Source organism: Homalodisca vitripennis, unplaced genomic scaffold (genome assembly GCF_021130785.1).
Source record: "Homalodisca vitripennis isolate AUS2020 unplaced genomic scaffold, UT_GWSS_2.1 ScUCBcl_4779;HRSCAF=11155, whole genome shotgun sequence".
Taxonomy (NCBI): Eukaryota; Metazoa; Arthropoda; class Insecta; order Hemiptera; family Cicadellidae; genus Homalodisca; species Homalodisca vitripennis.
Window position 1 is genome coordinate 4563 of NW_025780899.1, and position 15531 is coordinate 20093.

Sequence of the window (15531 nt, forward strand, 5' to 3'; positions counted from 1 at the left end):
TTTCTTCTTTAAACATTTAAAATTATTATGCAAATAATGCAGAGGATATTGAAAAAATAATTCCGATCTGGGGAGGCAAACAACAAATATGGCTGCCGAGCTGTCAATGAAAGTAGCACGACCATCTGTACTGGCCATACGAGTTGCGAGGACAAACTACGGCTGCTGGCTTTTCGAGGGTGAAGGGTTAAGCAATCTCATAGCACACATCTGAAAGTAAATAACTGACAGTGAACAAGTATTGAAGTAGACAGCCACCCCTATCTAAGATAACTCACCCTTGCTGTGTCAAAGTCCTCGTAGGAGAGAATGTCCCCATTGCCGATGACAGGAGTAGGTTTGGCCAGCTGGGCACACTGCTCTATATAGTCCCAATCCGCCAGCTTTGTATAACGTTGCTCCTTCGTTCTTCCATGTATCTAATACACAACAGACACAAGTTCTTCATCTCCACTCACTTTATTGTATTAATTAAGGCAGTAATTTATACACTGAAGCTACAATCATGCATTCATAATTTCTGCACATGATTATTAATCTTCAATAAATGTAAATTTTGAATTGTTGTTATTGCTTTAAAAATAAGCATAAGTTTGTTTAAATTCAATGAATCAACAGGCCCAACTATCAATACTTTACCAATCAATTTTTTTCTGAAATCTAAATTGTAAAAATGAAAAACACCATTTGTAAATGCAACTCATGTATTGTAACTAAGATTCAAAGAAAAAATAATTCTTCGCTAAACAAATTAACTGTGGGAATATACATAATGAATCCAACGGTTTCTGTACAAACTCTATAAAGTGCTGTAAAGACAGTATTAAAAATTATATATGTTTAAAAAGCACTATAAGTTTTAAGCAAGAAAAGTTATAATAAAATGCAACTCATGTATTGTAACTAAGATTCAAGGACAAAACAATTTCCAGCTAAATAAGTTAACTGTGGGAATTTACATAAATAATCCAATAGTTTCTATACGGACACTCTATAAAGTGCATTTAAAATGATATACACTTAAAAAGCTCAATAAAGTTTTAAGTGATTTTCCCACAAAAGTTTGAATGTTAGATTAAAGTAACAGCTTCTGATGATAAAAAAGGTTCTAAATTAATTCTTTAAATTAAAGATTTATATTTTTACTATGTGATAATTATATGAACCAGTTCACCAGGGTAAAACCTTGTATTTAAATAAGAACAAATCAATGTTTTCATAAAACTATTGCCTCATTCATTTTATAAAGCAGTAATTTCTTGGACTAGTTCTTTTATTTTGAATTGGTTGACACAGACTACTGTGTCAGATATAGTGAAACACAACACCAGCTTTCCTCCCTACAGCCTACAGTACAGCTAGCGAGTGACTCACAGTGATAAGGTCTGCCCCAGACTCCGCCAGGCTGCCCATATACGTGTGGACCACATTCTTGCCGCTGTACACCCCCATCCTGGTCTTCACTGTCAAGGGGATGTCCAGCACGCCCTTCATACATTTCACTATGGAGAACAGCACCTTCTTCTTGTTGAGAAGTCCACTGCCTGCACCCTGGTATCACAGTCTCTCCATTATTAACGCAATATTTACATATCATTCTAGTTTAAAATAAAGACAGCTACCAAAGTTTCAACTTCATTACAGAATCAACGTACAAAAGTTGACAGACTACCTTCGCATGGACTGTGCGATTCAGCAAAAAGAATCAGAAAGGACCACGTACTAGTTACAGTATTAGTACTCTGGTTCATACTTAAGGTTAACAAGAGTATTACCCACCAAAACTAATTTAATTTTTTTATGGTTTCTTGCCTTCTCTAATTTGTTTAATAAATATTCAAAATCTATATTGCTTTAAATAAGCCAAAATTGTTATGTGCTTTTGTCACTATAAATAATTGAGGAAAATAATTCATTCAATAGTTTGAAATCATCAGTTGATGATAAAGTCGTTAAAAAATGATATTTCAGTAGTTGATGTTTTCCACATAGGGCTGGATTTACATATGAGTTCAAAGGGCTATAGCCAAGGACGGCCAATTGTGGAGGAAAACATTCACAAATATATATATATATATACATACTAAAAAATAAAGTTCAAAAAAAGTGTTAAAATATATTAGAATAAATCTTTCAAAATGTAGTGAACTACACAGTTGAAAAGCTAAGCACTAATAGATCATTGCTAGCATTAAAATAGACTGTAGTAGCAGTTTCAACATTTATCCTTTTGCTAGCCACTTACTGTAGAATACATTATATTAAGCCACACCACTGATCAAAGACGAATCGACTTGACAGTAGTGATTACAGTGAAAATTTGATGGAAATTGACATGTCTTGTGATGTTGGCCCATCGAAAAAATATCTGTACTAACTCTCCAATACCATACACACTGCGGTCACCGCACAGACTTCGGAACTTGCTCCGAATATTGCCAATCCTTTCGGCTGCTATCCACTGATGCTGTGCAGTCTTCATTGATCACAGTTGTGAAGAAAAACTGCTTTGATCATATTTTTAACAATAAACTTTTGTATGCTCAGTAATCAATATTGTCTTCTTTTAAAAGAATATTAAAAGCATAAATATTTTACTGTGCTGGAATGCATATTTTTATAATGACGAATGTTTAATAATTCCTATACCAGAAATAGTACTGGGTTGATTATATATTATTTAACATAAATTTACAGGAGCCACCATTTTGTAAAAATGGCATTTTCTTTCACCCTCTTGTATTCCATTTTTTATGCAAGGTGTAATTAGAAAGAATATATAAATTATATTTATTTTTATTAAACAGCAATTCATTATCAAGTTAAACTATTTTAGATACTAACTTCCATAGTTCATAATTGTTCATAATATGTATTTTTAAACATCACATGGGAGGCAGTAGTAATGCACATTCCACGCTCAATGGTACAGCTCCCATCCCATGAAACTTAAGATAAATAAGTGGTAGCTTAGATTTTAAGACAATACAACATGCATACATATAGGGATAGTGAGGTAGAGATTTTGTGGGATAATAGCAGTTCTGTAAGATGATTTGTGTACACCATCATTGTACCATTAGCGTATATATTACATATCTTCACATAGGCTATTACACTATTGGAGATTGTAGGCTGATGGGAACTGATACGGCTTTGTCATGTGCTGGAGAAGGAGGGAGGTGTGATATTGTGATAGCTTATGGGGGATGAATCCGCCTCCGTCTCCAAAAACATATATAACTCCCAAATAAGCCACTAACCTGCTGATATATCAGGTCAATAGGACATCCAACGTTGATGTCTATAAAGTCCACTTCGGCCTGATCTTGTATCAGCTGTGCACATCTCGTCATCACATGGATGTTACCTCCACACACCTGTATATAACATACCATAAGATCACAACAATACCCACACACAGCTTTCTCTAAGAGATAACTAAAGCTATTTATTAATGAATTTATCCCGGGCTTTGGCAAATCTGCTATAAATCTGTTATTCGATGCGAAACATTTGTTATTCGATTTAAATAATTTTGGTGTCATTAGATTTAAGATAAAATCCTCTAAAAACTGTTATTTTTGTTTTTATTTTTGTCCTGTAATTTTCGAGAAAAATGCTAGTTTTTTAAGATATTCAAAGTTTAAAAGTTTTGATGGGCGCCATTTTGAAAATACCAAAGATAAATTTATTATATTTTTTCAGCAATTGGCCTTGTTATTATAAACATTTGAGCCAAATTTGGTAAAACTTAAGTTATTACTTTTTAAGATATTAATTTTTTTAATAAAAAACACATAGACACAGATGGGAAACTAAGCATCGGAGACCCATGTTCATATGTTTTTCTTGACCTGAGCAATAACATTGTATACCTTTGTTGTCCAGAGAGTTCTGGGACACCCTGCATAGTGATATGCTGAAAATCTCGAGCGTTTTATTCAATATGTATGTATGGGTTTTTAACTCTTAAAAGCTATTATTATGGTCATGATTCAATAATAAATGCCTTGTAGATCATAAAATAAAAATGTTAAGAGATTTTTTTTAGTAGTGAATACAAAAAATGCAAATTGGGTGTTTCAGTCTGGTACACTTATATACGAGAATCAATGATCCCGTCAACTCCCACCCAACCCAACCACCATTAATTTAAGATGGGCCCTCTCACCGGCTTTACCACAGACCAGACTCTCGTAAGTGTACACCAGACTGAAAAAAATTCCGAATGTCAGGAGCAGGAATCAAACCGGCGACTCCAAGGCTAACTTCAGTGTACAATAGTAGCACCTTACACTACAAAGCCATCCTGACTTAATCTCTTTCATGTGCAGAGATAGCTTACTTAGTGATTTCGTGATATGGATAATTTCACTGAATGCTTACGTCACAATGCAATGGCTCACCAACAGGAATATTGTGAGTCAATGCAGACAACGCGCCGGCACGCTCAAGGGACTCAATTAACAGAAATGTACTAAATCAGAATGACTCTTGATTAATTGCACCTGCATTTATGAATTAAAAATTCCTAATGTACAAAAATTACACATGTATACGACTTTTTTTCCCCTTTACCACTATGTATAATTCCCAAAATGTCTTGTAAGTAGCCTCCTTATTCAATTATTACATTTGTATCGGACATTGCAAGTCAAAATGATAGCACCAATTCTTGTGTTTTGCTAAGTGGATTAGTGAAACTTATTTAAGTTAATCAGGAAAAAATGTTCAGAGCGGACTTTGTACCATATAAAAAACATCACTATGGACTAAAATGTGCAAACCTGGACCCCGAACAAGTCCTCGCTGCCATGCCGCTTGGTGAGGGCCCACTCCTGCCCTTTGCCTTGCAGTAGGTTGGTAGCCATGGCCATTTCACCACACGTGACGTCGGCCCCGAACTCCTTGCACACTCGGCGAAATGGCAAGTTACCCACCGTCGTGAGGGGAGACAAGAACAGCTTGTCCCGCCAGTCTATCTGAGCAAATGTCATCGTCAACCTTTATCAGCTTTTGGGGATAATTCTTGGAATAGAAAGTAATTAGGATAGGACAGTGCAGAAAAGTGGAACGTGATTTTTGAGGTGCAGAATAGAAGCAACAGTAGACTTCGTGAATCACCAAGCTGCCCGAACAGTTCACAGCCATCTGTTTCTGATTTATTTTCGTAGCATGATACACTGAGTAAAATCCAATACCAATTTCTTAGGCTCTTTTGTTGATTGAGAATGTGTTCTAAAAAGTTTGAGCTCGAAAATTTTTTAAATAAGTCCACTAGATGTCACTATCTGTCAGATGACTGGATGCTACATGTGACACTTATGACAAACTACGTCAGTGGGTGAATATATAATGTATAACAATTATCATATCTAAGAGTTACGTAGGAACTATACACGCTCTGAGATTACCAGTTTCTGTGCCTAGTAGTCATGCAAGATGAAAAGATTACTTTATTTGTGTTAACATTGTATTTTCAAGACAGAGTCAGACTAATTTGGATATCCTAATTTTTACTATCTTTGTAGCATGCAAAACACTTACTACAGGATTGCCGTTTACAACTTCCATGTCCATAACTATCAGGTCATCATCTTATTTGTAGAGTGTATCGAATCTACGGTCCCTAATCACTGTTCTTGAATCACAGCTCAGTCAGCAGCAGAGAAAGCCACCAGCGTGACGTTATGGATTATGGATTTATGTATTTACAAATACAAAAGTATGGATATGCAACATTGTTTTGTGTTCTTTAATACGTACCTTTACATTTTGACTTACAGTGGACAGTGTTTCTACTCTTCATTCTTTAACATTCAAATTTGTTTTACATGTCAAAATTTTAGAAGTTATAATACGGTATACAAGTTATTTATTTGTAATTTTGAATATCACATCAATTATAGAGGCACAAAATGTTGAACTGAAAAAATCCCCAATAGAAAGTTTGTTTTTATTAATTAATAGCTTAATTTATTTTCTAGTGAAGTGGTATTAAGATAACATGTTTACTTTGGTTATCTATATTTTATATTTTTGATGTGATATAGTCAGAATTATATTGGATGGGGGACGGGTGGCAAGATGGTTGCCAAATTCAGGGACTTCACAGTAAAAATTGCCACTGGACACAACACAAGCTCAGGCCAGTCTTGATTAAGGCAAGAAAGTATGATTTATATAAGTTAAATACATGTACTTGTAGATTATAAAATTTCTAAGTAGACTAACCCCGAGAATCTGTGAGACGAAAAAAAATAAACAATATGGAAAAGTGTTGTTTTAATAACTATTAGTTTTAAATTTTTCTAATTGCTGAAGAGTCTTCAATACTCCATGTAGTTAACACCTCCATTGCTTATCTATTCTGTAAGATACTTGGTACTCTTAACTATACGCACTATGGCGTTTGTCACAGCCAATGTGTTAAGTCAGATGATTGAAGTGATGGCGGCTTATTCTTCCCTACCAAGACGTATTTGTAGATTATTCACGTCATTAAATTGATTTTATTTAGAACAGTGTTTATGTTATGATACGTTATTTCAAACCTGCAATGAGTTGTAAAAATTACAGTTTGGGAAGCAAAATTGACTGCTAGATGAACAACCATGCCTAATGAAAATAAATAAATTCAAACATACATAAATGATTATACAATTAAAATAATGATAAATTTATTATCAGTTTTATTATAAATATCTGAGTAAAAATGTTACGGAGATCTGACCAAAGTTAGCTAACATACTTAAGTTTTCCCAAGCCTCTGTTTTTATACTAACTTTCTCCAAAAAAAGTTTTATTGTATGTGTACTGCATACACTAAAACAATTGTGTCCAAGAAAAAATATAATTTAGTACAGTAAATTAAATTTATTTCTTACCTTCCTTTTCTCTTTATCTCGAAGTTTGATAATGTCAGTGTCTAAAACTGGCCCCACCTTCGCGTGGACTGTACTGTCCCCAGTGGTTTCCATTCCAACCTCACTACTCGAGCCATTCTTCTGATCACAATTATCAATCTCAGGAACAGCGATGGCACCTTCACCAGTATTTCCTGCGTGACCTTCGTCTTTGAGTTCAATACTGACTTTATCATTTCCGTTTTCTATTGCAGCTTCTTTCTTTTGCTGGTTGTCTTGGTTCCATTGAGATATCACCTTTGTCGCCCGTTCGAAATCGTATGTTTGCTTCCACAAATGTCGTTGAACTTCATGTTTGAGACTGTTGATTGTGTGAAGACTTCTGTTAGATTTCCACTCCGCAAACCGGCTCTCGTCCACTATGTTCAGACCTCCATCTGCAATGTGCTTGGAGCCATACCTGTTACAAATTACAATACGGTATGAAGTTAATGTTTAAAAATAACTTTATAATGTAGATGAACATTACTACTTAAATATCCATATAAGAATGCCTGGTCTTAGGTAGATAGCAAAAACCAAAACTGACAAAAATTCTAATATCTCCAAACTGAGTCAAAATTAAGAAATTGACAAGTGCAGGAAATGCTGTATGAGCAAATATGGGGATGGAATCATACTAAATTGTATTTTGATGTGTTGCTGTCAGAAATTGTTGGAAGAAAGATAGATTCAAGTGTGGCTGTCTTTTGGAAGGTTAACTTGTACAACACTGATGGTATACAATTCTCACAGAAGGCATGTTAATGTACTTTCAACACCTTCAAATTTTTAGAAACTCCACCTTCTTGAAACCTTGAAAGATTCAAATTTTTATAGGCATATAAAGTAGTTTCTATAAACTTGGACTTAGATTTGTTTGTATAATTATACTATATTTAATTCTTATAACTTAGTACGACCATTGCCTGAAAGAAATACTTAAAAAATATATAAGAACAAATATTGTTGAAAATTAGATGACAATTCTAAAATACAATTCTGTTTTGCTTTACAATATCTAAAAACGTATATACAACCATTCCTGTCCCAAACTGTAAAACCCTAAGATATATTACAAATAGTCTAAGTATAAATAAAAGATACTTGAAATTATTGCTTAAAATTTCTGTATAGTACAAGTATTTCTGAGCAATTCTCGAGCAGAGTGCTCTTCAGGTACTATCAAATTCCTGTCTCTGCATTTCTACTTACCTCTTTTACTTTCTTTACTTCTTTGATTACCAATTCCACGGGGAGCTATTGATATAAAAGAAGTTAATTTTAAGAATAAAGTGATCTACATAATATGATACAGCTATGCTCTTTATTTAAAAATGCTTTAAATAAAGTATAGAAGACTAGATTTTATTACTCTTGTGCTTTTCCGTGGTAAATAATCTTAGCTCTTCCCTTTACCAGTTACACTCCATAACTAATCTCAAGTGTTCTCAACAAATAATTCTTAATGGTCTACAATAACAGTACAAGATCTAACCTAAAACAGTGCCCAGCAGGGATCACTTCTGGCTGGTTTGTACCTTCGAGTTGAACCTACCACTGGGCACAGCAAAAACCAATGTGTCACTTAAATCTGGACAACCCTATGGATTTCCAGGAGCGGCACAAGACTAATTGCAAATGTCGAGATTCTGGGGCGCAAGAGTAATTCGATAGGTTTAGTCTACTGCGGGAGATGACTGTTGGGAGTTTTGTGGGGTTCATTCCCTAACTCTCAAGAGGTTCTTGCTAGCCTCAACAAGGGTGTGCCACCCCCTGCGTGCTTTGACTGGAGAGGCTGGTTCAGAGCTGGCCTCCCCTTCTTCCAGGGGGACATGACTTTGAGATTAGTGCCCTAATTCTTCCTCATGGATCTTCATAGGAGGCGGCCCCTACCCCTAACCTACCCATCCTGAATATCCTGTTACTCCGGAAGCAGCACTAAGGTTCTTACAGGACTAAGTGCAATTTATAAGCTTCTTGTCCTAAGAGAAACAAAAAACCTAAAACAAACCTGCAGGTGAGACCGCGAGGACAGTGACCTCTGATCTTGAAGACGTAGCACTCGTCACCCAGACTGGGCAGTTTCTCAGCCAAATACTGTGTCAAATCATGCGTAAACTTGCACGCGGCCAGAACACACCCTGGATCGCTGTCTGACCGTCTGTCCACCAGCTGTGGACACAGTTGACACTCGCGGTTCACTCGGAACGTTGGTCCTCGCTTTTTATTCATACCTGAAACCAATCAAAATAATGATGTCACAGTCTTTCAAACACAAAAACAACAATTACATAAAATTAAAGATTTTAGCTTTTTAGAAGAAATTTCATTTAAGATTCAGACGATGAAAACAATGCCCACATAAAACCTCATAGTGAATGTTTTTAAGAAAATAATTTTTTTCATGATTTTTACAATTTTAAACTCATATTCATTCCACTTTGTAGGGTGTCTCAAAACTATACCATGAGGATTTTCTCTAAAAATTGCTCTGAAACTGATTAACCCTCCACAACCCAATGTGTATATTTGTTACTGTCACATAAAATTCAAATTTCATCTTTGAAAAAGATCCTGTTCATCCCAGATCTGTATCATACTTGTAATGGGCTATTTGTCATATTCTGCAAAAATCACGTACTAGATTTCTTTTTTTCAAATCAGTCATAGGTCTGGATATTATTAACAACATTGTAATCAATTCTTTTAAGTAAATATTTATGACAAATTATTTGAGTTTAATAAGAAAAACACTTAAATTTAAATTTTTTTTTAGGTCTAGACATTGAAAAACATAATTGGTTTAAGCTCTGTTAATGTGTCAAATTTAGTGACCTTATTCACTTACACCAATTAATTGCTTTATTCCCAGAAACTAGAAAAAGAGGAAAAAAGGAAAAGAAGCTACATAATGAATAGGTAACACTTATTTTGGAGGTAAGAAGTCTCCAATTACTTTGTCGCGAGAGTAATTGTTGCAACTACTTAGATCCTGATTCGTTTGTAATAAACTGCATTCTCTGATAATATAAATATTAACATTCATAACACCAAACCCTAAAGATATGCAGAACCATCCAAACGTCAGCGACCAGCCATGTAATTTCTAGACGGTTCAACGAATTTAAATAAAAATTTAAGAATCTTTGTAGGTTGAGATCTACTTTTTGGTGTTTAACTCCAGATTTTCAAATGGCAATCCCCTACATGGGACAAATTGTTAGAAAAAAAATAAAAAAAGAATCAGTTGAGTGCTAACTGGTAGTTGCTATAACCGTTCCAAGATGGCCGCTAAATGGCAGAAAATTAGGTTTTCAGCTTTTTACAAACGGATTTGTACGAAACTTGGTTTGTGGAGGATTTTCTGGGTCAAGAAACACATACCTGATATCAGTTTTACAAATTACCCACTCATTTCCAAGATGGCATTATGAAACAAGAGGAAAAAGGAGTTATCTTTCATCCCCTAGTCATTTTTTGGTGGATTTTAATGAAAACTGGTATCTGGGGGTTTTTAGGTCGAGAAGTACAAATTTCACATCAGTTTCAAGAACAACTATAGGTATACAAGGTCGTTAAGTTTAGAGTTATTTTTTTCAAATCTTCTGAAGTTGAACCAACTTTCCGAATGTTTAATGGGAAATGTTCAAGTAGTGGTACCTATCCAAAATCTTTGAAAAACGTTTCTAGGTTATATATATTTCAAATTATTTCTGAGGGTTTCCGGATTAGTGTAGAAAGAAATTGATTTATTTCCAAACATTATTTTTAAGTTATGTGATTCTTTTAGGTTGTTTTTGCACACAAAGTTTCACCTATTTAGTTATGCGCTAATTTTCCCTCAGCTGCTTCACTTATTATAGTACAACTACATACTTTGCTGTTATGGTTACTTACTACAGTTTTACTTTATTTCATACTGAATTAAGAGCCTGGCACAATGCTATGCATCATGTTAATGAACCACTACCAGTGTCATTTGATCCTGCCAACTGAAATCTACTTTCATTATGGACACACAACGCATAAACATTTACATGTACAATGTGCGCTGCAAAAGTGAACTAAGGTGTACTGTAACTTACTAACTGTGCTTAGTATTTGCAGTCCAACACATTTGCTGCATGAAATATAGTACAACAGTCAGAAAACGTGTTTTAATAAACAATGTTGGTAATTTTATAACAAAATAGACCCATTATCATGACTAAAACCGTGTTTTTTTTGTCATTCCGGCTAATTCAAACAATTGTGTAATCCGAACTGATCCCAATTAGTTCGGACTAGCAGGACTCCACTGTAAACTCTGTGGCATTGTACCCACCATTCACTTTTAGAGTTGGTCAGTAACTTTCACAAAAAGAGTAGTAATCTTACTATCCTGATGGATTTAGTTCACGGTTGGTTTCACACTGTGTACATTTGAACCTACCTCTCCTCCGCTTCTTGTTTCGAGGATGCTCATCTTTACCTTCTGACAACTTTCGCTTTTGTACTCCTTCCACTACATTTGACATTTCAGATCTGGAAATAAAATAGAACTAAAATAAATTAATAATATAATTATAATTAGAACAAATAAATATGAATCAAATAATCTAGAGCTTTAAAATAATAACTTAGTCTATATTTAAATACAATAATTGAGTTAAAACGTCCATTGGTTAAAAAATATGTGAGTTTATTATGCAAGTATTTTTGCAACTTAAAACCCTTTTGCAAGTGTCATCTGGTACATCAGTTCTCATGTTGCAACAAGTTAATATAAGTTCCAACACGTTTAGGCTTGAACTCTTCCATCTGCAACTGCTTGTACAGCCTACAACTTGCAAGTATATTGTGTAATTGGGGATATAAACACCCCCTTCAATCTTCATTGCTTTGATGTGATTGAGGCTCTGTTGGTGAAAGTTATTTGACTAATGAACACGTCCTATTAATGTGATTTTGGAACTGCATTTTTCCATTACATTATTGTGCTAAATTTAATTACCTTTATTAATAATATTAATTTTTTAAGAATAATTTATAGTTTAATTTTGGGGGAGCAAATTTTGTCATCCATCATAAAAGGCCAATTAAAAATTATCTCCGTAAAATATTAATTGAACACCTTTCCAAGAGTAAAAATATTGACATTAAACTAATTCCTGGACAGGCTCTATGTCCAACTTGCACATCAAGAATATTGTAGAAATTCTGCCCAAAGATGAGACAAATAATAATGAGAATGGTTCTAATTTCTTCCTGGACCTTTTGAATTAGTAGAGGAAAATACATTACATCAAGTGGAATCCATTTATGAAAATTGGAATTGTCTCCTTTATGTAAAATAACAAAGATTAACACAGAACAACTGTCGGCTTTGCAAAGAAAAACTGATAAAATTACGAACATAGTCAACCAAAAATTGGAGGAATCTTTCTATAATAACTTAGAAGCTCAGAATTAAGATATTATAGATAGTCTACTTTAACTAGTGACATAATCAAATATTACTAAACTGAAAAATTCAACGTGACCAGTAAAGATAATAAAATTAAGATAATTAGTCTATTACCAAGCTCATAGTCATAGAAAAAGGATTGTTTGGGACTTTGGTGCATCTGAATACATGGTACAGTTAACTAGGCAGCTAGTAAAGGATCAAGGTATCTTACCACATCTTTCAAAAAGATAGGGCAACAAAGTGAAGCAAAACAAAATTCTAATAACTGTGTTAAAGAATTTTACGAAGATGACGAAAATAGTCACTTATGTCCTGGTAAAGAGGAATATGTTTCAGTTGTGATTGACAGTGTCAAGGTGCAAAAACAAAAAAGGTTAATTGTTATCTCACTCAACAAACTCTTTAGCATATACAAATAGAAATATCCGAATCACAAAATTGGTTGCTCTATGTTTTGGGCTCTACGACCAAACTGGGTGCGATCTTCCAGGTTCATCAAGAACTCATGTATGCAAACATCACCAAAACACATGATAGGAAGAACAAAGGTTAATGTAAGTTATAAAGACCTCAAAGCTTTCATTGCATGTGATAGTGAAAAAAGTATGCTTGACATGTGTTCAGAATGTCCTGGACCAGATACCCTGCTTGATGTCTTACAAAATGAAATTGACAATCTGTCTGATTAATTCACAATCTGCCTGATTAATTCATAAATAGTTAAGTTTTTAATGTTTTAACGTTCTGTTTGTGTGCTGTGTCTGGATATCTGTTTACTTAAATATTATCTGCGGCCGGGACTGATAGCGTATCTGTTATCTAAGCGCTCAGGAGCAGAAGTCAGTGCTTCACAAGATATCGTGTACTGTAGTTTGGATCGAGTGAGTGCGTGACAATCATGGATCAACCATCCACTAGTTCGACGAATCGTAGTGAACTGTGTGTGTCGGAGTGTTTTGTCGAGCATGTTAAGAGTTTATGTTTTGACCGAAACAAGATTATTTCCTTTTTAATAGAACATGGAATTTTTCATAATGAGTGTATTTGTTCGTCGTGCGGTAGCGTATTGCTTTTAAACTGGGAGATTTTGATGTTTTGTTGCGACAGAAAAATTCGTAAAAGCAGTAAAAAAATGTTTAATGTTGTAATTTTTAAAAATTGGCAGGTCCCTTTTTTGAAAGAATGCGCTTAGTCATAGAGACATGTTTTTTTTTGGTGAACACGTTGATGCATTTAAAGCCACAGAGACAATGCTATATTTGTTGTAGTTTGACATTTCTGCACATTCTATGGTGGACTGGTATTCTTTCTGCCGCGAAGTGTATTTCAAACACATTTCAACGACGTTGAAGAAAATTGGCAGTCCTCTGACATTCGTTGAAATTGATGAGGCTAAATTTGGCAGGAGAAAATACAATCACAGCATAATTCAGGGATAGTGGGTTTTTGGGGAAATCGAAAGGCAGAACAGAGATTCCTTCCTTGTGCCTGTTAAACAACGTGACAGGGACACCCTCCTTGACGTAATTAAAGAATAGGTTCTGCCAGGTACAATTAATTGTTAGCGACAGTTAGAAGGCCAACAACTGTCTCGGTGACGAGTGATACAGGCACTTCTCCATCAATCATTCCATTAATTTTGTTCACCCTGATACCGGTGCATATACAAACACCATTGAAAGACACTGGCGAGAAGTCAGGGCAAACATCCCTCATTATGGTGTCCGAGGTGACCATTTTGTCGGGTACGTGGCAATTTAAAGACTAAATATCCCCACCCACATGCCAGGCTCCACCACTTTTTTGTTGCTGCTGCTCTATCCGCCAACACAATAATGGTAAGTGTTCTCTATTAATGTCCATTTATATATTTGTATTAGGGTTTTTCATGACTTATTAAGTTTTTTACACTACATAATTGCTTTTGCATTAAATTTCAATTTATATTTTTGATCGATCAGCCCCTATAGAATTTTATATTTTACTGATAGGTACTATCTCGAGGGATGTATTTCTTTCATTAACGCCAACGGGGCAGAATCAAACCGCAGCCCGCGCTTATGACCGGAGGCACTCGTCTCAACCCGATAACAACTAAATAAATTGTAGCTTGAAATTAAGAAAACTTTGTTCATTTGGGTCAAAATATTGCTCATTTCAGTATTACTTTTCATTTACGTTTCTAAAGATTGCACCGCATCCGATGACGTTATCGCGAGGTTGAATCACGGTCACAAAAAGTAACGTGACGCCCAACTCGGATGTACAACATGGAAATATTGCTCAGCGCATTAACAGTTGTTCCATTTTTTATGTTCTACAACTTCGTTATTTCACATTTCCACCGCGTCAAACCTTATATTGTTTTGATCTGTCAGACGATGCCAATAAATTGATAACGTGAAACTTGTATTTTTTCACGCTCCGGCCGTTACTTTCTCAATTGCCATCATATATATATATATATATAAGTATCAATAATTATTAATAATCAATATAAAAACTGTGTCCGCTTATCGTACTCTATCTATAATATCTCGAGGATGTTTTTCTTACTTTGTAAGAACTGCGGGGTGGTGGCGCCGCTGAAGCTCACTCTGATGGTCAGGGGCATTTTGGATCTATACTATTCCAAAATAATTGTGATTATTATTTAGGCTTGCCTCCCTTTAATATCTAGTGCAATACTTCCCTATATCTTTATTTTTTTAATTTAAAGTTGAAATTTTAATAAGAGGTGTGAAGACGCTAAAGTAAATAATAATTACCCACACTTCTCCCTTTCATGTCATGTAGACACCACACGAGGGTTAAATATAAAGATAAGAAATTACTTACTCTAGTTTAGGGTGATTTATCGATGCTGAAGTGTTGGTTTCAACATTATTAGGCATACTCTGGTTACTCATAACCTCTTGTTAAGTATTACAAATGTTACTTAAAATACAATTTTATTCTTTAGTTACAGTAACATACTATTTACAATGTCGATAACTTATCTACTATAGCGGTAACCTGTCGGTCCACGAAAAACGCTACATAACCTAACGCCTACTACCAAGTGGCTGCTCCTGCTGGTTCTAACTCTAACTCACGCACGAGTAGTGGTGGGAATAACTGAATGAAAATAACTGGTTAGTTCGGTTATTTTAATTTAACCGATTAGTCGGT

The 15531-nt window shown here is 34.8% G+C and overlaps 1 protein-coding gene across 1 annotated transcript; it reads right to left on the reverse strand.

Annotated features, from left to right (window-relative positions):
• Positions 1 to 278: 278 nt before the first annotated feature.
• Positions 279 to 15441, reverse strand: LOC124373083 (tRNA-dihydrouridine(47) synthase [NAD(P)(+)]-like; the record flags this gene model as incomplete). The annotated part of the gene is made up of 8 exons (XM_046831476.1): positions 15199 to 15441; positions 11344 to 11435; positions 8923 to 9145; positions 6891 to 7329; positions 4791 to 4985; positions 3264 to 3380; positions 1375 to 1551; positions 279 to 419 (listed from the first exon to the last, which is right to left on the reverse strand). Coding segments are annotated over exons 1-8 (1455 nt in total), but the record flags the coding sequence as incomplete, so codon positions are not given.
• Between the last annotated feature and the right edge of the window lie 90 nt (positions 15442 to 15531).